Below are 20,393 nucleotides of genomic sequence, written 5' to 3' on the forward strand. Positions count from 1 at the left end.
TGTGGTGGAAGCATAAAGACATTCTCTTGGATGGCTTCTGTTTTTCCACTGAAACAGAAGCAAGTTCATCAAATGAGAGTTACACATGGAGAGAGGGGAGAGAAGACAGGTTAAGTCACACAGGACAATGGGAGAATAAATGGAGTAGAGAAACACAACAGAAGGGAGAGGACAGGTGAGATGAAATGGCCCTTAACGTTCCAGGCAAACCCAAGCCAAAACTCTAAGAATGCAGGAGGCCTGATGGTGCTACACAACATAAGAGCCTGATTCCTAGATGCTGAGGCAGATGCAGGCAGAGTCCCCCACAAATATCAGAGGCTTGATGATTCTAACACATACCCTATTCTCTCTCCCCTTTACAACATGTACTTGCAAACTTCTACTTTTTCACCATTCACTTACTCTTCCAACTACTAGTGTGACTTCATGCCCACTCATTAACTCAAAGTGCTCTGGCAGCAGTCAGTAATGACCCAACAGCCCAATTACACTTTCATGATCTCACTTGACCTCTAAGCAGCAACTTCCATGTCAGCAATCTTTCTCCCTCTCTGATTGCTCTCTCAGTCACTGTCACTAGCTTCCCTTTCCTACAAGCCTTTAAACATTATTCTTCTCTGTGATTTCTGGCCTGAGCCAGAAACAGATTCTCATTCCACAAGCTCTTCATAGGTAACCTCATTTGCTCCCAGGGTTTTAACCACAGATCCCTGGACCACTGTTTGAGAATCACTGGTTTAGGGTATCAGAAAGAGTGAGTGCAATGACTGGCCATGAAACCTAAGTAGATTGGGAGAAAAGTGAAGCCAAGGACAGGGTGACGTATAGGAGGCTCCTGGTAGAGAAGCAGCTGCGATAAAAGTACTTAACCAAGAAAGTTGGAAAATAGAAGATTGTGATTAAAGGATGCTTTAGGATTTCTTAAATTAGCAATTAAAGGTGGACAACAGTAGTTTCAGGAATTCCAGGGAGTTAGTGCAGAAGTGGTCAATGGGAAGGCATGAAAGTTAATGGACAAAAAAGCAAATCAAGGAACCAAAATGCATGGCATGGAATGAAAAGACTAATGGAAAGCATTAAATGGAAAACATTTAAGAGTAGAAGTAAGGCTAACAATTATAAAAAGTAATCTAAGTATTACTGACTTGGAAATAAAAGCTACCTGAATATGAAAATGAAAATACAACTTTAACAGACGGTTGTTTTTCCAGTTTCAAAGGTGGGGACTAGGAGCAGGTGCTCCTCCTTTAAATGAGTGTGTGTGTAGCAGACAAACAGACCCACAGGGATGAGAGAAATGAAAGCAAGCTGTAATGATGCAGCCTATTGTCCTACATGCAGTGGGGACAAAAGGAAATTCCTAACCAAAAAAAGGAGAAAAACATTCCAGCTCCTCACCATAACAGTGAGGAACAGCTGATAAAAAGAGACAGGCTGGGCTCTCATGATTCCCTGAAAAGACTGAGCTGCTCTCCTGGCCAGGGAAGGAAGGGCTGAGTGCTCACAAGCAGGAACAAACACGAGTGTGTTCCTCTGTGCCAGGTGAGCCAGAGAGTAGGGAATTCATCCCTCTCAGGGCCACGTGGCTTTAGTCCTGATGTTGATCAAGAATGACATTTGGGAGCTGAGTTACCCAGTCACAAGTAACCTAATAATACATTTAAAATACGTTGTGAAAAGCTACTGTCCTTAAATTCCATGTGTAAGATTTGAACCTAAATTCAAACTGGTGCATCACAATCAAATTGTACTACCTAGCTTTTCACATAAGGCTGATGGGCTTCAACTAATTTAGGGTGACTAAAAGGAATCAGTATCATAAAAGAGTGACAGGTGTAAATGGACTCAAGGACTGCTACCACCAATACATTTCTAACAAAATCCTGGGAGAGAAGATAAGTAAACCATAATTGAGACAATAATCTCATTCCACAGCAGAGAGCCAAGAGACACGGCTTTATTTTAAAATTGCTAAATCAAAAATTAGAGATGTTATCCTTTAAAGTTACAAGCTAACGACTAAAATAATTAAAATTATAATCTTTCAAATTACCCTAAGAGCCAGGAAAAGTTGTTTTACTTTCATTTATTCCTTCTCTATTTTGCTCTTCTTTTATGTAAATCTGAGTTTCTCACCTAAGTAATTTTCCTTCTCTCTGCAGAACTTTTAAAATTTCTTCCTAAGCAGGTCTACCAGCAACAGTTTCCCTCAACTTTTGTTTGAGAAAGTTTTTATTTCTCTCCTTCACTTTTAAACAATAATTTTGCTGGATACAGATTCTAGGTTGGTGGATTTGTTTTTTTCTATTAACACTTCAAATATTTCACTCCTCTCTTCTTGTTCACATGGTTTCTGAAGAGCAATCTGATATAATTCTTATCTTTGATCCTCTATTTGTAAGGTGTTTTTATTCCTCTGGCTTCTTTCCTCTGTCTCTGATTTTCTGCAGTTTGAATATGATACACCTAAATGCAGATTTTTTGGTAATTCTCCTGTTGGTGATCTCTGACCTTGCTGAATCTGTGGTTGTGTGTATTAATTTTTGGACAATTCTCAGCCATTAGTTGTTTCAAATATTTCTCCTGTTCCTTTCTGTCTTTCTTCCTTCTGATCTTCACAAGAAATCTCCCATAGTTCTTGGCTATTCTGTTCCCTTTTTACATTCATTTTTTCTCTCTGCTTTTCCATTCTGGAAGTTTTTACCTACATATGTTCTAGCTCGCTCACTCTTTCCTTGGTCACATCTAGTCTCCTGATAAGCCCACCAAAAGCATTCTTCATTTCTATCATAGTTTGATTTCTACCATTCCTTTTAATTCTTTCTTAAACTTTCCATCTCTTTGTTTACATAACCCACCTGTTGTTGCATGTTCTGTACTTTTTCCATTAGAACTCTTAGCACATTCATCAGTTACTTTAAATACTAGCTTTATAATCCCCAAATCTCTGTCATATATGAGTCTGAGTCTGATGCTTGCTTTGTCTCTTCCAACTGTGTTGCCTTTTAGCATGCATTGTAATTCTCTTTTTAAAACTCAGACATTACATATAGGGTAAAAGAAACTGAAGTAAATAGGCCTTCAGCATGAGGTTTTGTTTATCTGGCTGTTGGTTAGGTTATGTTTACTTTTGATGTGGCTGTAGGTGTCAGAGGCTACAATTTCCTCTAGGGTCATTGTTTTTGTCTCTCCTGTTGCCTTTGGTTTTCTCTAGTGACTCCTTCTTAAAGAGAGCCTGAGCCTTGCAGTTCTTTTAGCCATAATCCCATTATTACACAGAAGCCTGACTGATGTCATGGTAAGGAGTGACAGGTAAAAATAGTTTCCCCTGAGGGAAGGCCTTTGTCAAGGCAAAGAGAATGAGAGGGCATATTTCAAAATCGTTACTTTCCCCCTCTCCTTGCTGGAAACAGAAGGGGACTTTTTCTGGTGTTTTACCCTGAGAAACTGGTAGAGCTCCTGGGGGTAAAACTCATGAAAGTGTGGGGGCACCCTCTAAGCTTTCCCCTCCAGAGTTTCTAACTCTCTTGCTAGTCTACACTAAGTGTCCTGCAATGAAATGAATAGAGTAAGTGTTCCCACCAGTACTGGCCACAGCAGCAGGCTTCTGCTATAAAGGATTTTGTTCTAGGTAAGCTGTGATTGTAGTAACTGCCTCTCTCTCTGGTTTTCAAGGCAGCAATCTCCCCTACGATCTTAATTATCTGATGGATCTAAGAAGAGTTGTTGATTTTCGATTTGTTCAGCTTTTTTTGTTGTGAGGATGGAAGTGATAACTTTCGAGCTCTTTTCATGTTAAGACTGAAACCAGAAGTCACTGTTATCTTTTATCATTTTACCTCTTACCTTTAGATCTTTGATTTACTGGGAATCACTTTTTGTGTATGATGTAACACACTTTTTAATACTTTATTCTCTGTGGGGACTTCCCCCAGGTTCATTTGGAAGCTGCTTGGGAATCTTCATCTGATATCCAGTCTCAGCATAGATTTACTCCAGAGGAGCTATTCCAGGACTCTTTGTAACTAATTCTGGTTTCCTTTTAATTTTAAATATAGTTTTTGGTTGACATGGTAAAAATTATTTTCATCTTTCTTTAAAAAATACAAGGTGTTGGGGCCAGCCTAGTGGCATAGTGATTAAGTTCACGCACCCCACTTTGGCAGCCTGAGGTTCACAGGTTCAGATCACAGGTGCAGACCTACACACCACTCATCAAGCCATACTGTGGCAGTGTCCCACATACAAAAAAGAAGATTGGCACAGATGTTAGCCCAAGGTCACTCTTCCTCACCAAAATATATATATATATTTATATACAAGGTGTGAGATCATAATGGGAAGTGGGGTTTTTTTCTCCCCTTTTAACATTACGTAGTTTGGAATGATCTATCCTTTAATCTCTTAATGTGCCCCCAAATCTTTTTCAAGGAGAAGGGAATTTGGTTATCACAATATACCAATTAAATTAGTATTAACATTCCCTACTATGGCAACTCATGATAGAAGATGAGCATTACTTGTAGGAGGCTATTCAAATTGTGTCTATATCTAACTAATTCTGTGCTTAGCTTATGTACTTTTGCAGCAGTTAGTCTGATGACTAGAGTTCCTCAACCTTGGCACTGTCAACATTTTAGGCCAGATAATTCCTTGCTGTTGGAGCGCCATCCTGTGCATTGTAGGATTTTAGCAGCATCACTGTCCTCTACCCACTAGATGCCAATACAGGATCTCCCTAGTTGTGACATTGCTACATGTGTCCTGGGGGGGCACTGTCACCCCAGTTGAGAACCACAAGTCTAAGAACTGTATTCTAAATATGGAAAAAGGCAATAATGTAAAAATTGTATTACTTGGTGTTAATTTTTTCAAATAATGGAAATTTTTTTTTTAAAGATTGGCACCTGAGCTAACATCTGTTGCCAATCTTTTTTTTTTTTTTTCCTTCTTGTTTTCCCCAAAGCACCCCTGTACATAGTTGTATATTCTAGTTGTAGGTCCTTCCGGCTGTGGTATGTGGGACACCGCCTCAGCATGGCTTGATGAGTGCTGCCACATCTACGATCAGGATCCAGACCGGCGAAATTCTGGGCAACGGAAGCAGAGCACACGAACTTAACCACTTGGCCACAGGGCCAGCCCGATCAAATAATGTAAATTTTCAAGCGAAGGAATGGTAGATAAATCTCTAAGGGGTGACTTGAAAATTACTATGTCAAAGAGATAAATGCATGTGACGATAGGAGACCTTAAGAAAATTAAGTCTCCCATCCAACTCTCTATAGGCAATCTCTTGCTTTTGCAAGTCATTTCCATAATGCTAGGTAATAGTTTTTGGTTTACAAACATTAACAATATATACTGACTTCTGAATACAGAAGTTGAGGATTTAGCTACTAGCTTTCTGATATTGAGGATATTTACACTATAGTAAATATTTCCATTGCTACTTGTATTGTACTTCCTCCTCTTATGTTTATTGTTCTAGTATTACTCTTTGTTATTCTCTTGGGTAACCTTCTAAGGACTTAAATCTTTATTTCTTATCAATTTATTCGCAGAGGTATAGCTGACAGATATTTCCTGTTCTTAAATTCTCAAGTGGTAGCTGCTACTACTATTATTATTATTATTTTCAGTAGTAACAATAACCTAATCATCCAACAATAGAGAAATGGTTTTCTCTAGTTTTTCACAATTTTTTTTACATTCTTTTTTGGTGAGGAAGACTGGCCCTGAGCTAACATCTGTGTCAATCTTCCTCTACTTTGTATGTGGGACATTACCACAGTATGGCTTGATGAGGGGTGTGTAGGTCCACCCCCCAGGATCCAAACCCACGCACCCTGGGCTGCCGAAGCAAAGTGCGCAAACTTAACCACTATGCTACCAGGCCAGCCCCTTTCAGAATTTAAGATAATGTTACAGTGAAAATCTTAATGCATGTAGCTTTCTTCTTGGAATTATTGTAACATAAATTCCCAGGAGTAAGATTATTAAATCAGAGTGTACAAATATTCCATCATATTGCTTTTCAGCAGGGTTATTAGAATACATTTTATTCATACTGAAAATAGTGTTATTCTTTTTCCCAATTATATAAATAAAAATCCTTATTGTTAAAAACTGAATTTATTCACAGAAGTATAAGAAGGTAAAAAGGTAAAAGTAACCTGCAATTCCACTACTCTGAAACAAGCACCATTCTCTCATACCTCTCTCTTTGTATATCTACGCAAATAATTTTATCTTAGTCAGATTATACACTTACTGTTCTATGTGCAAATATCTTCAGTATCAGGGCCGGCCCAGTGGTGAAGTGGTTAAATTTGCGTGCTCCACTTTAACAGCCCGGGGTTCACTGGTTCAGATCCTGGGTGCAATCTACACACTGCTCGCTCATCAAGCCATGCTGTGGCGGCATCCCACATAGAAGAACCAGAAGGACTTACAACTAGGATGTACAACTATATACCAGGCCATACCAGAAAGACAAAAAAAAAGAGGAAGATTGGCAACAGATGTTAGCTCAGGGCCAATTTTCCTCACCAAAAAAGCATACCTTAAAAAGAATCTTCAGTTTTTTCTCACCCCCTGATTTTTGGCTTTTAGTCATACCTTCTTTACATGCACCTCCTCCCCCAACTTTACCATCTCCTCAGGTAATCTGGATCAGTTTGGTGTACAGCCTTCCTTTCTTATTACTGGATCCAAAATATTCCACAGCATGTATAATCAGCTGTATAAGATTATGTCTCCTAAAATTTTTGGTGTTTTTTTTTTTTTTTTTGACATTTAAGTCTCTAATCAATCTGGAACTTATTTTCGTATATACAATATAGGATTTCAATTTCATATTTTCTTATATTAGGCCAACACAATTTATTAAGTAAACCATCTTTCCCCACTAAAAATAACTGTTGTTGTATATTAAATTCCCAAGTATACTAGGAAATATTTCTATTATATTTCTTTGTTCTCTTTGTCAATTTCTATAACAGTGACATGCATTTTTAACATGATTATACAGTGTATTTGCTCTCTGGGAAGGCAATCTCTCTCCATGAGTCTCATTTTTCATAATTTCATACACTAGTTCCAGGCTTTTTTATTTTTTTATTTTTGGAGACAAAAATGCAGACATTTAACCTTCCATATGAACTTCAGTATCACTTTTCTTCAATTCTAAATAAAACTCTGATTCTAATTGCAAGTGCATTAAGTATATATATTAATTTTGGAAGAGTTAACATTTGCACGATATTTTGTCTTTCCCTCCAGGAACATGGGATATCTTTTCATTTGTGTGGGCCACCACAAATCAGAATCATCAGAATTGGCCACCTCAAAATGTGTCTCTTTGGCTTATTTTTGAGAACAAAAGACTCTAAAACAAACCTTAACCTTCCCCCTAACTGCCCAAAAGAATTTAAGATCAAAGGCCATCACCATCGATAACTCTGTGTATTGATAGACTGTGAGGGTCCTTGTGAAGCCCATTCTTATCAAAGTTCTGTCTACTAAACATTTGCTTTTCCATCTCCATGTGAATTGTCTTCCTGCCCTTTGAAGCCCCAAACCACTACCCCCAACCTCCCGCTTTGTTTTTAGCTGAAGATGATGTTTAAGCTGGCAGCTCAGCCATTTTGGGGAGCTGCTCAGTCTTCCTGAGTGTCTCCCATGTGTACATGCTATAAAGCTTTGTGTGATCTGCTCTTGTTATCCTGTCTCACGTCAATTTAACTCGCAGCCCAGTCAGAAGGACCTAGAGCAGGCAGAGGAAACACTCTTCCTCCCCTACATTTGTTAGATCACACCTCATATCCTTCAGTAAGCTTTTTATGGTTTTCTACATATAGCCCTTACTCCTTTCTTGTTTAGTTTAGTTCTGTTTTATAGTTTTTGTTGCCAATGTGAATAAAATATTTTTATTTTTACTGTGGCTGGTTATCGCCAGTATAGAGAAAAGCTCTTGAGTTGTGTACACTTATATTGCTTCTAATCAGTTTACCAAACTCATTCATAACTTCATAATCTTATGGTTTTTCCAGTTATATAATCATATCACTAGTTAAAAGAGATCATTTTCTTCTTTTCTAATAATTATAACCAATATTAATTTTCTTATCCCTTTGAATTCCCAAGAACTTTGAAAATAATGTCCAATAATGATAATAGCAAGCATTCCTGTCTTTTTCATCATAATAATGGAAATAGCTTTGAGTTTCCACATTTAGTATAATGCTTTGTGTTGGTTTCTGACAAATATTTAAGTAAATGTCATTAATTTCTATCTTATTTAGCATTTTTGTTAGGAATGGTTGCTTAACTTTATCAACATTCATTAGAATAATCAATTTTCCTTTTAAGTTGTTGAAATGATAAATTATCTTGATATGTTTCATGGTTATTAAGCCATTCTGATATTGACCCATTCCTGGAATAAACTCATTTCCTATGTATTAATTCTTTGATACAGTATTGTACTGTAAATTTTTATTGGTATTTAAAAATGACATTATTTGATAATTTTTTTAATTCAGATTTTACTGAGGTTATGGTAACTTCATAAAACGAAATTAGGAGCATTTCTCCTTTTTGTGTGGGTCACTTTAAATAATACTAGAATTATCTCTTCTTTAAAGGTGATACAGAATTCAGCTATAAGCCCATCTGATCCATATATTTTATATAATGATAGATTTTTAAATATGTCTTCAATCTCTTCTATGGTAAATAACTGATTCAAGTTTTTAGATTTTTCCTTGGTTAAAGAAAATGAATCTAGACACACATCTTCTATCTTTCAGAAAAATTACCTCAAAATGAATCACAGACTTAAATGTAAAACTACAGAACTTCTAGAAGAAATAGTAGAAAAATCTAGGTGATCTTGGGTTTGGCAATGATTTTCTAGAGACAACATAAAAAGCAGGATTCACAAAAGAAAACAATGATAAATTGGACCTCACTATAATCAAAAACTTCTGCTCTGCAAAAGACACTATTAAGAGACGAAAAGAAGCCACAGACAGGCAGAAAATTTCTGCAAAACACATATCTGATAAAGGACTTGAATCCAAAATATACAAAGAACTCTTAAAACTCGACAATAAGTAAACAACCCAATTAAAAAATGGGCAAGGGATGTGAACAGACAGCTCACAAAAAACATATGCCCCTTTCTTTACCATACAGAAGAATTAACTCAAAATGAGTCTAACAGTTAAAACTATAACATTCTTAAAAGAAAGTACAGGAGTAAGTCTTTGTGACCTTAAGTTAGCAAGGCCTTCTTGGATACGACATAAATATACAAGTGACAAGAAAAAATTTTTTTATAAATTAGACTTCAACAAAATTAAAAACTCTTGTGCTGCAATCAAGAGAGTGAAAAGATGGACCACCCTGGTGGCGCAGCAGTTAAGTTCGCACGTTCTGCTTTGGCAGCCTGGCATTTGCCAGTTCAGATCCCAGGTGTAGACCTACACACCACTTGTCAAGCCGTGCAGTGGCAGGCATCCCACATACAAAGCAGAGGAAGATGGGCACAGATGTTAGCTCAGGGCCAGTCTTCCTCAGCCAACAGAGGAAGATTGGTGGCAGATGTTAGCTCAGGGCTAATCTTCCTCAAAAAAAAAGAAAAGAAAGTGAAAAGATGACCCACAGAACAGGAGAAAATATTTGCAAGTCATATGTCTGAAAGGGGTCTTATATCCAGAATACATAAAGATTTCCTATAACTCAATAACAAAAATAAAAAGAACTTAATTAAAAAATGGACAAAGGATCTGAACAGACATTCCTCCAATGAAGATACACAAATGGCCAATAAGCACACAGAAAGTTGTTCAACATCATTAGTCATCATGGAAATACAAATCAAAACTACGATGAGATAACACTTTGTACTCACTAGGATGGCTAAAATTAAAAATTAAAAAAAACATTAATTGGGCCAGCCTGGTGGTGTGGCGGTTAAGTTTTACATGTTCCGCTTTGGCAGCCTGGGGTTCGCCAGTTCAGATCCTGGGTATGGACCTACACACAGCTTCTCAAGCCATGCTGTGGCAGGTGTCCCATATATAAAAAATAAAGGAAGATGGGCATGGATATTAGCTCAGAGCCAATCTTCCTCAAAAGAAAAAAATTAATGACAAGTGTTGATGAGGATGTGGAGAAACTGGAACTCTCATACATTAGTGATAGAAATGTGAAATGGTGCCATGACTTTGGAAAATAGTTTGGCAGTTCCTCAAAATACTAAACATAGAGTTAACACCATATGACCCAGTAATTCCACCCAAGAGACATAAAACCTTACACAACATGGAGAAATGAAACTTACACACAAATGTTCATAGCAACATTTTTCATAAGATCCAAAAAGTGGAAACAACCTGAAGCTCCATCAACTGAAGAACAAAAAAACAAAATGTGGCACATCCATACAATGGAATATTATTTGGCCATAAAAAAGAATGGAGGGGCCAGCCCCGTGGCTGGGTGGTTAAGTTCTTGCACTCTGCTTTGGCAGCCCAGGGTTTCACCGGTTCGAATTCTGGCCTCAGACATGGCACCAGTCATCAGGCCATGCTGAGGCAGCATCCCACATGCCACAACTGGAAGGACCCACAACTAAAAATACACAACTATGTACCGGGGGGCTTTGGGGAGAAAAAGGAAAAATAAAATCTTCAAAACAAAACAAAAAAACAAGGAGTACTGATGCATGCTACAACATGGATGAACCTTGAAAACATCATACTAATTGAAAGAATCTAGACACAAAAAAACATATATTGCATGATTCAATTTACATGAAATATCCAGAAATAGGCAAATCCATACAGACAGAAAGTAAATTAGTGGTTGCCTAGGACTGGAGGGAGAATTTGGGGGTAAATGAGGAATGAACTGATAATGGGTATAGGGTTTCTTTTTGATACAATGCAATGTTCTATGACTAGATAGACTCTGGTGATGGTTGCACAATTCATGAATATACTAAAAACCATTAAATTGGGTGAATTGTATGATATGTGAATTACATCTCAATAAAACTTTAAAAAACAGTTAAGTTAGTTTTGTGCAGCATTTCTACTGTTCCAATGAGAAAAAAAATACATATACATGTATGAACTACTAAATATGAACTGCATAACTTCAGCGATTTTATATACGAGCTAAATGTTCTTATATTTGCATTTAAACTAGCATTGCACAATATCAAGATGAATGGTAAAATTCATGCAATAAAATTTAATTTTTTTACTTAGAACAACAATGAATAGCAAAAAACACTACAACAAGTTTGGAGAAAAACCACAGAATAAAGAAAAAAGCTTTATATTTTAGTACCTTTAACAGCATTTTTCTCCTGCTTTTTGAACAAAGAGTATGTATTTTCATTTTTACACAGGGCCTCAAAAATTATGTAGCCAGCCCTAGCACAAATTTGAAAACCACTGCATGGGACTTCCTGAAAGTAACTACAGAAGCAAAATCAGACTATGAATAGGAAGAAAAAATTTCGCATCACCTTGCTCTTTTAACATCTAGATATCCCTCAAGTTAACAAAGTTACATCAAGTACTCTTGGTAATTAGTAGAACTCTGCAACTTGTTCAAAAATCATCCATTCTTGAAGAAGCTTACTTCAATACACCAAAGTCAAAAGAAATAATAAATAAAAATTTGCTATGTAACGATCATGTGTCAAGCACTGTGCCAGGCACTCTCCTATCTCATTTAATTCTCACAACCTTGGAGTATTACAATTCCCATTCTTATAAATGAGACGATTAAGGTTTCAAGAGATTAAGCAACTTATCCAGTATCACCTAGCTGGTTAACAGCAAAGATATGACTGGAACCTACACTGCCCCCACCCAAAGCCAGCGAATCTGCCTCCTCGTTCAGCTTTCAGTACTGCCGTGCAGTAAAGAGAAACACAGGTTCAACAGACAACAGGTAAAATTTTGAGTTTTGAAAGAGTATTAGACAATAGATAACAACAGTTATAGGCCTCAATAATACATCCGATATTAATACACAACGTCAACTAATTCACAGATCAACTGCATGAAATCACCATCTCACGAATTAGCATGCTGGTGAAACAATCCTGTTCACAGTCCTAAATGCTCAGCTTTTTGTCAAATTCCTTATTTGGTTATGGTGCTATATGAAAGATACATAGTAAATTTAAAGTAAAATAATATTAGATGAATGACTTCTTAAGGCCAAAAACTGTACTTTGAGGGGTATGTGGAATGTTCCTGAATCTCAAGCCCCCAAGAAGATACATATGAAAAACTGATATTAATTAAATATCAGAGTAACTTTCAGAATTCCTATCTAGAAGGTCTATGGCCTACACAACTGAAACACCGTGAGTTTTAACATGAGTCCTACCACAAAAAAAAAATTATATTGTATTCCCTCTCCAGCTTCAAGTTCCCCCCACACAATTTCAAGTTTACGCAAATTTAGTTCTACAAAGCTTACTAAAAACCAAGAAATTCTAGCATTCCCAAATTTCATGTCACTCCTGGTGGAGATCAGTTGGTCAGCAATGGAAAGACAGCTAAAGCGGGATGACAGAGAGGAATGGTCTTTCCAATGACACCTTGGGAAGGCTGTGGAGGGCAGCCCACCACTGTCTGTGAGGGCAGCAGGAAGACAGGTACCTAAAAGACAAGTGTTCCAACACGGAGTCCTCCAGGGCAGAGCGAGGGTTCTAGACCCAGTGTCTGGGAAAGCTCACCCAATGCTTCTTCCACCTCTAGCACAGAAGCTCTTCTGTATCAGGGGAATGAAAGCAAGCAGCTGGGTCCCAGGAGTCAACAACTCCAAGTCAAAAATCAGAAAGACACTAAACATCTGGAAGGAGGAACAGACATAAGGAAATACTTCTCTGAATGCATATTATTGAAAACAATTCAAAATGAATTTACAAGGATTTCATTGAAATTCTAGGGAAGATGAGTCTGAAAAGATTCTAACGCACAAAAGATAACATATTAACAGTGTGAAATTAAAATTTATTGTCTTTATTTGGTGTCCTTTCTGGATTGTTTTAAGTGTTAAAACATTCATAAGGGCTTTCAAAGATAAATTCCAAACTTTATTTCCTCGTGTCTGTTTTTCCCTGTAATGACTTAAATTGTTTGAATTATCTTACTACCAAGGTCTTCAAGAAATTAACCTATACTATTATATTTGGACATAATTTTCAAAGCCCCAACATCATCATGAGTGAATATCTACAGATGTCTACTACAGGCACTGTGGAGAATAAAACAAAAGCATACGGCTCTCAGAAATTTTATATTCTATCCCACTGCATACCTTTGGCTTGGCAACAAAAGGAAGACTAACACTGGAAATCACGCTGAAAGGATATGACGTCCCCTGGATGGCTACACCTCTCAGGACATATACTTCTAATGGTCACTTAAGAAGGAAAGAATAGGAAGAAAAACATCTCGAGTGTAATCAGGAAGGCCTCAGTACAGAACTAGGGAGACATGAGGTATACTCACCAGGAGAGCAGGGTAGCCCAAACCTGTGGTTACTAATTACTACAAACTTAGTAACTTCAAACAACACATATTTATTACCTCATAGTTCTGGAGGTCAGAAAGCCAAAACGGGACTCATTGGGCTAAAAGCAAGGGGTCAACGGGGCTGGTTTCTTCTAGAGACTCTAGGGAGATTCCATGTCCCTGACTTTTCCAGCTTCTGGAGTCCAACCACGTTCCTCGGCTTGTGGCCCCTTCCCCCACCCTCAAAGTGCATCATGCCAAACTCTGCTCGTCATCATATTGCCTTCTCTGACTCTGACCCTCCTGATTACACTGCACTCACCCAGATGATCTAGGATAATCTCCCTTTTAACATAATCACCTCTGCAAAGTCCCATCTACCATGTAAAACAGCGTATTCACAGGTTCCAGGGACTACCTCATGGACATCTTTATGGGCCACTGTACTGCCTACCAGGGAAAACCAATTTAACACAGTTTAGCAAAATCAAATACAAAGAATCCTCTATATCTCTATCCCATCCCTTTTTGCTCACTGGTATAAAACGTGTTATAAAATCATTTCAATATATGTTGGCTATTGGATTTGTGTCTACTACACCATTCCATTATAAGACTTTATGACCATGATGAGAAAGAGAAAAGCAGCCCCCGATATCTGGGAGCTGGGCTGCTGCTATCAGCTAGGCCTTAGTGTTGCTACAAACTGGCTAGCAACTCAGAGCGAGGCACTCACAGCTAGGCCTGGATGATACTGCTGTTGAAGACGAGCAATGTCAGAGACCATCAGAGAAGGCCACTCCATCACCACAATGGATAAAGAACAAATAAGACTACTCCGTATCATGCCCGGACAAAGGCAAAAAACAGGAACACTGTTCAAATCATAAAAATGGCAAAACATCTCCCCACCCTGGCTAATATGAATAACTTGCTTCTTTATCAAATAACAGTTTTAGCCTCACTATAGTCTTCTTTCCTTCTAGGTAAGATTTATTAAGATACCCAATCATAGAATTATCTCTGCTTCCTAACAGCATCCAATACAGACCAAAGCCCCACTTCCTTAAATTCTTCTCAAATAACCTAATACAAGCTCAAATCCTACTTTAAAAATTTCCTTTCTGATACTGAGATGCCCCACGGTTCCCCACGGTATGCATTTTCTCTCACTGCAACACACAATAAACTGAACTTGTCCAACTACAGGTGCGTTCCTGGTGGTCTTTGGCTGGAGGGTAATGACAAAGGTCAGAAAAGACCATGGACCCCCAGACAACTGTAGTCCAAATTTATATACAAGATTGGTGACTGGCTCCCACCTTCTCCCCAATTCCTTTCCCAAGTGGGAAGGGATAAAGTTTTTATCTCCAGGACAAGGAGTAACCCATGAAGGTAAGAGATCGACCCTCTGGGAAAAGCCAGGTAAACTCACCTAGGGAAGCACTAAGTGAAGGATGATTCCTGGCATCCTCATTATTTCCCCAACCCTATCTGGCCAAAAGGGAGCCAAATAAATGGGAGGGTCCTAAAATCTCTACTGTTGTAAAAGTCCTAGTCAACCCCAGAATTGTCCCCAAAAATATTACAGCCAAGTGAGGGAGCTTAAACCATAGCCACGATAAGCAAGAACTGAGATTGTGCAGCCAGACCCCAAAACTCCCTGCCAGCTAGCTTCATAGGCTCCCCTGGTCTTTTTGTTAGCCTTACAGTAAGCCAACCCCGCATTTTATGTAACCAACCTAGCTGAACACCACTTAACCCTGTCACGGTGGTTTAAACTTTACAGACTGTAAATATAGCACAGGCTGTGGAGCCGGCCTGCCTGGAGTCAGACCTTGGTTGCCCTGCACACTGACGGTGCCACCTTGGCAACGTGCTGTGAAGGACCTACTTCACAGGGCTGTTGGGAGACTCACATAAGATAACCTGGTAAGCACTCAATAAATATTATTTATCACTAATTTGATGAAGGGATTATGGGGACTTTTTGGTATGGTTATATATTAATCTATGATCATTTTAAAGTAATAATATATTAGTGAAAGTGGCATCAATGTAAGAAAACCATTTTGAAGCTATTATCCAAGTGAATGCCTTCAAAGAACAGCTGTACTGAAAGACAAGTGTTGCTGTGCAACTAGACAGGCATAAAGAAAAGGCATGTATAAATTACTTTCAATGTTTCATTCTCCTACTGGATATTAATAAACTAGAGTCAGTGTTTTAGTATCCTGGGTGATGGTTCATGGGTGCATATTATTTAAAATAGGTTAATCAAAAGCAGGTCACACACAGACCAATGAAAAGTGTGCATATGAACCAAGGATTATAATTAATCCAATTCTGTGCACCTGAAGTCCAAAAAAAAGGGAAAAAAGATAGCAAAAAGAAGAAAGGGAATGGATCATTACCATGTGATATTAATAAAGTCCAATGTGACAATTAAAGTAACTGACAAGAGAACTGTGAGATATTACAGACAAAATAAGATTATTACATAAGTATTTAAAAGTTAAACACCGCATCACACACAAAAATTAACTCAAAATGAAGAAAAGACCTAAATGTAAGAGTTAAAACTATAAAACTTAGAAGAAAACATAGGGGGAAATCTTCATGACACTGGATTTAGCAATGATTTCTAGGATATAGGATAAATTGGACTTCATCAAAATGAAAAACTTTTGTGCATCAAAGGACACTATAAACAGAATAAAAAAGGCAGCCCACAGAATGGGAGAAAATATTTGCAAATCACGCATCTAATAAGGGATTAATATCCAGAACATACAAAGAACTCCTAAAACCCAACAAAACAACCACCCAATTCAAAAATGGGTAAAGGACTTGAATAGACATTTCTCCAAAGAAGGCAAACAAACAGCCAATAAGCACATGAAACAATGCTCAGCAACACTAATCGCTGATGTTGATGTGATCTGATATCACTGTACACTCATTAGGATAACCGCTTTTTTAAAAAAACAGAAAACAACATGTGTTGGCAAGAATGTGGAGAAACTGGAACCCCGGTACACTGCTGTTGGGAATATAAAATGGTGTAGCCACTGCGGAAAACAGTAGAGTTCCTCAAAAAATTAAACACAGAATTACCATACAATACAGCAATTCCACCTCGGGGTAGATATCTAAAAGTATTGAAAGCAAGGTCTCGAAGACATATCAGTACACCCATGTTCATCATAGCAGCATATTCACAATAACAAGGAAACAACCCAAACGTTCATTGACAAATGAATAGATAAGCAAAATGTGGTTTATACACACAATGAAATATTATCCAGCCTTAAAAAGGAAAGAAATTCTGACACACGCTATAACATGGATAACTTGAAAACATTACACTAAGGGAAATAAGCCAAACACAAAAGGACAAATACTGTATGATTCCACTTATATGAGACACCTGGAATAGTCAAATTCATAGAGACAGGAAGTAGAATGACGATTACCAGAAGCTGGAAGGAGGGAGGAAAGGGGACTTATTGATCCATGGGGACAGAGTTTCAGTTTGGAATGATGAAAAAGTTCTGGAGATGGATAGTGGTGATGGATGCGCAACAATCTGAATGTACTTCAAGCCACTGAACTGTACACTTAAAAATGGTAAATTGTATGTTATGTATATTTTATCTCAATAAAAAAGTTAAACAAAAATTATAGCATTATATGGCAAAACCAAAGAGATGAATAACTAAAAGAACTGGCAACGAGTCCTAGAGAAAAATCAAGCATTTTTCTTCACTCTAAATATGAATAATTTGAGGAAGGAATGCCAAAGACTGGAAACGGACTAAGCTTGTTACCTGTCTGGACTGGTTCTGCAGAGTGTGGAGTATGCTCACCACCCAAGGCTGCTGGGCCAGGGGAAGCGGTGATGACAAGGAGCAGAACTAAGGAACTCTAAAATCAGTACCAAACGGAATCGTTTCCAGGGAGTAGACAAAAGTAATAAAGCTCCTAGCTGCTATAACATGGATCCCTTTCTCCATCCAACGACAGGAGATCTAACTAGTTTAAAATAAAGCCAAAAACCAATAGACTAATGGAACAGCAGAGTCCAAAATTTACCGCAAATATACAGTTACCTAACTTGTGACAAAGGTCATAAACAGTGCTGAAGCAACTGGACATCTAAGTGAAAAAACATATATGACTCCTACTTCACAACATTACACAACATATAAATCGCAGATGAACTGCAGATCTAAATGGGAAGAGTAAATCTATAAAGCATTTAGAGAAAAGCACAAGAGAACATCTTCATAACCTTGGAGAAAGCAAAGATTTCTTAAAAGGACATTAAAAAGTATTGAGAATTAAAAAAAATTTTGACAAAGTGAACTACATTAGAATTAAGAATTTCCGCTCATTAGAAGATATCATTAAGCCAGCGAAAAGGCATCCACAGACTGGAAAAAAAATTTGCAATATATGTATCTGACCAAGGTATCAGATCGAGAATAATTAAAGAACTCTCACAAATCAATATTGAAAAGACAAACTATTCTAAAACTAGGAAAAAGATGAAGACACTTAAAGATTTCCAAATGACCAATAAACATATGAAAAGGTGCTCAAACTCATTAATCATCAGAGAAATGCAAATAAAATCTTTTATGCAATAAATACTATGACACACTTACTAAAATGGCTAAAATAAAAAAGGAGAGAAAATACTGTGTTGTAAAGATGGGAAGCAACCACATCTCTCATACAACCACTCTGGCAAACTGTCTAAAAGTACCCACCAAAGAGGAACAAACGTACAATCAATAACCTAGCAGCTCCATTCCTAGGTACATACCTAACAGAAAAGCATACATATGTTCACCAAAAGCGTGTATAAGAATATTCATAGCCAAAACCTGGAAACTACTGAAGCACCTACCCACAGTAAAATAAAAATAAATTGTGCTATAGCCACACAACTACAGCACTGAAAATGAATTATAACCACACACAACATGGAGGAATTCCACACTGCTGAGTGAAAGAAACCAGGCACCAAAGAGTGCATTCTCTAAGCTTCCATTTATATACAAGTTCAAGACTAAGCAAAACTCATCTATTAAAGTAGGGAAGGGGTTACTCGTGGTGGAGGGGAGAGTAACTGGAAAGAGAAAGAGGATAGGCCTCCGGGATGCTAGTCATACTGTTTCCCAATCTGGGTTCAAGATTACACAGGTGTGTTTAGTTCGAAACGCTTCAAGCGTACACCTACGATTATGCCCTTCTCTGTTTATTCTAGCTTCAATAATAAAATTAAACTTAAACTAAATATGCTGTATCAAATTCCACTAGTTCAGACTCTGTATCTCCTCTTTATTTCAAGGTATGACTTGGCAAAGTGATTCTCAATGTTCAACATCAATAACTACACAAACTAGGCAATTCTAACCCAGAATTTTTTCACCTCAAACCGAGAGTGTGACTGAATTTGAGAGAAGTTGGTTAGAAGAGGGGAGGGGTAAACAGAAATACATAAAATTGACATATTTTACACTGTTATGAAAACATAAACAATTAAAACGTGTTCTCGTGCATCAGGAAAAGGGACAAGCATCAAAGCAGATTTCTAAGGCCACGCCTGCTTCCCGACCCCTGCCAGCAGCACAGACCAAATAGGGGACCAAGTAAGGATGCCTCCCACAAGAAGTCGCTTCCAGAGCACAAAGGACTTCTGGTCAGCCCCTCAATCCCATAAATCGCCGGTCTTCCCACCCCAAACGGCAGGTTTCGGCCCTCAGGCAAGCTGGGCTGCCACGGCGCGGGGGGCCGGAAGGGGTGCGCTACCGCACCGGGACGGCTGGGCTGCGAGGCCCGCGCCCCCCCAGCGCCTCCACCTGCGCCTCCACCTGCCTCCCGCGCCCGCCCGAGCGGCCCCCGCCCGGAGGTCAGGCAGAGCGCGGGCGGTGAGGGCGCAGGGGGCACCGCGGCGTCCCCGCGGGAGGACAGGCGATTCGACCCGACCCTTGAGGGAGGGCGTGGGGCGCAGGACGGCGGGCGGGATGAGGCGCCGAGGGCGGGACGGGGCAGAGGGGAGGCCGCCGCGGGGACCCGAGGTGGGGGACGGAGGATGGCGGCCGTCGGAGCGGAGAGGGGCACGCCCGGAGAGCCAGGGGGCCGCGGGGACCGAGCCCAGGGGGCGGGGTGGGGCCGCTGGGGACATCGGGGGCAGCAGGGGCCGAGCCCAGGGGTCACGGGAGGCCAGCGCGGGGGCTAGAGGGAGCCGCGGGGGCACGGGGGGCGAGCTCGAGGGGGGCGAGCTCGAGGGCGGCGAGCGCGGGAGGCGGGCGGGCGCCGAGGGGGGCGAGCGCTGGGGACACGGGGGGCGAGCCGGCGGGGCGGGCAGGCGCCGCGGGGGCCCGGGGGGGGGGGTGGGGGGGAGAGGGGGAGCCGGGGGGGGGGGGGGGGCCGCGGGGGCACGGCGGCGAGCCCGGCCGCCTCCCGCCGCTCACCGTGGACTCCCGCACTTGGCTGTGGAAGTGCTGCTCCCGCGCCGACACCTCGTCCTGCCCTTCCATCCTCCCTCATGCCCGCCGCCGCGCCGCCCGCGTCCGCGCGCTCCGCCGCACCATCGCCCGCCGGCCGGGGACGGGAGCGGCTCACCGCAGCCGCAGCAGGGACCGTGACCACGACCGGCCGCCACCTCACGCTAAGCCGCTCCGGCTGCGGAGGGCGGGCGCCGCGCGGGCCGGGGCGGGGCGGGGTGGGGCCTGACGTCAGAGGAAGGCGCCACGCGTCAGAGGAGCGCGCCGCGTCCTCCGCGGGGCCTGAGGCCGCAGGCCGGGAGGCTCAGGGGGCGGGGGC

The 20,393-nt window shown here is 40.1% G+C and overlaps 1 protein-coding gene across 2 annotated transcripts in view; it reads right to left on the reverse strand.

Annotated features, from left to right (window-relative positions):
* Positions 1-20,186, reverse strand: part of LMBR1 (limb development membrane protein 1) — a 145,828-nt gene extending 125,642 nt beyond the window's left edge. For both annotated transcript variants that reach the window (XM_046668846.1, XM_046668845.1), the window contains exon 1: positions 20,042-20,186. In XM_046668846.1, the coding sequence (XP_046524802.1) occupies positions 20,042-20,107 (66 nt within the window). In that variant the 5' untranslated portion in view covers positions 20,108-20,186. The remainder of the gene's footprint in view (positions 1-20,041) is intronic.
* Between the last annotated feature and the right edge of the window lie 207 nt (positions 20,187-20,393).

This window comes from Equus quagga, chromosome 8, assembly GCF_021613505.1.
Source record: "Equus quagga isolate Etosha38 chromosome 8, UCLA_HA_Equagga_1.0, whole genome shotgun sequence".
NCBI classification, from domain to species: Eukaryota; Metazoa; Chordata; class Mammalia; order Perissodactyla; family Equidae; genus Equus; species Equus quagga.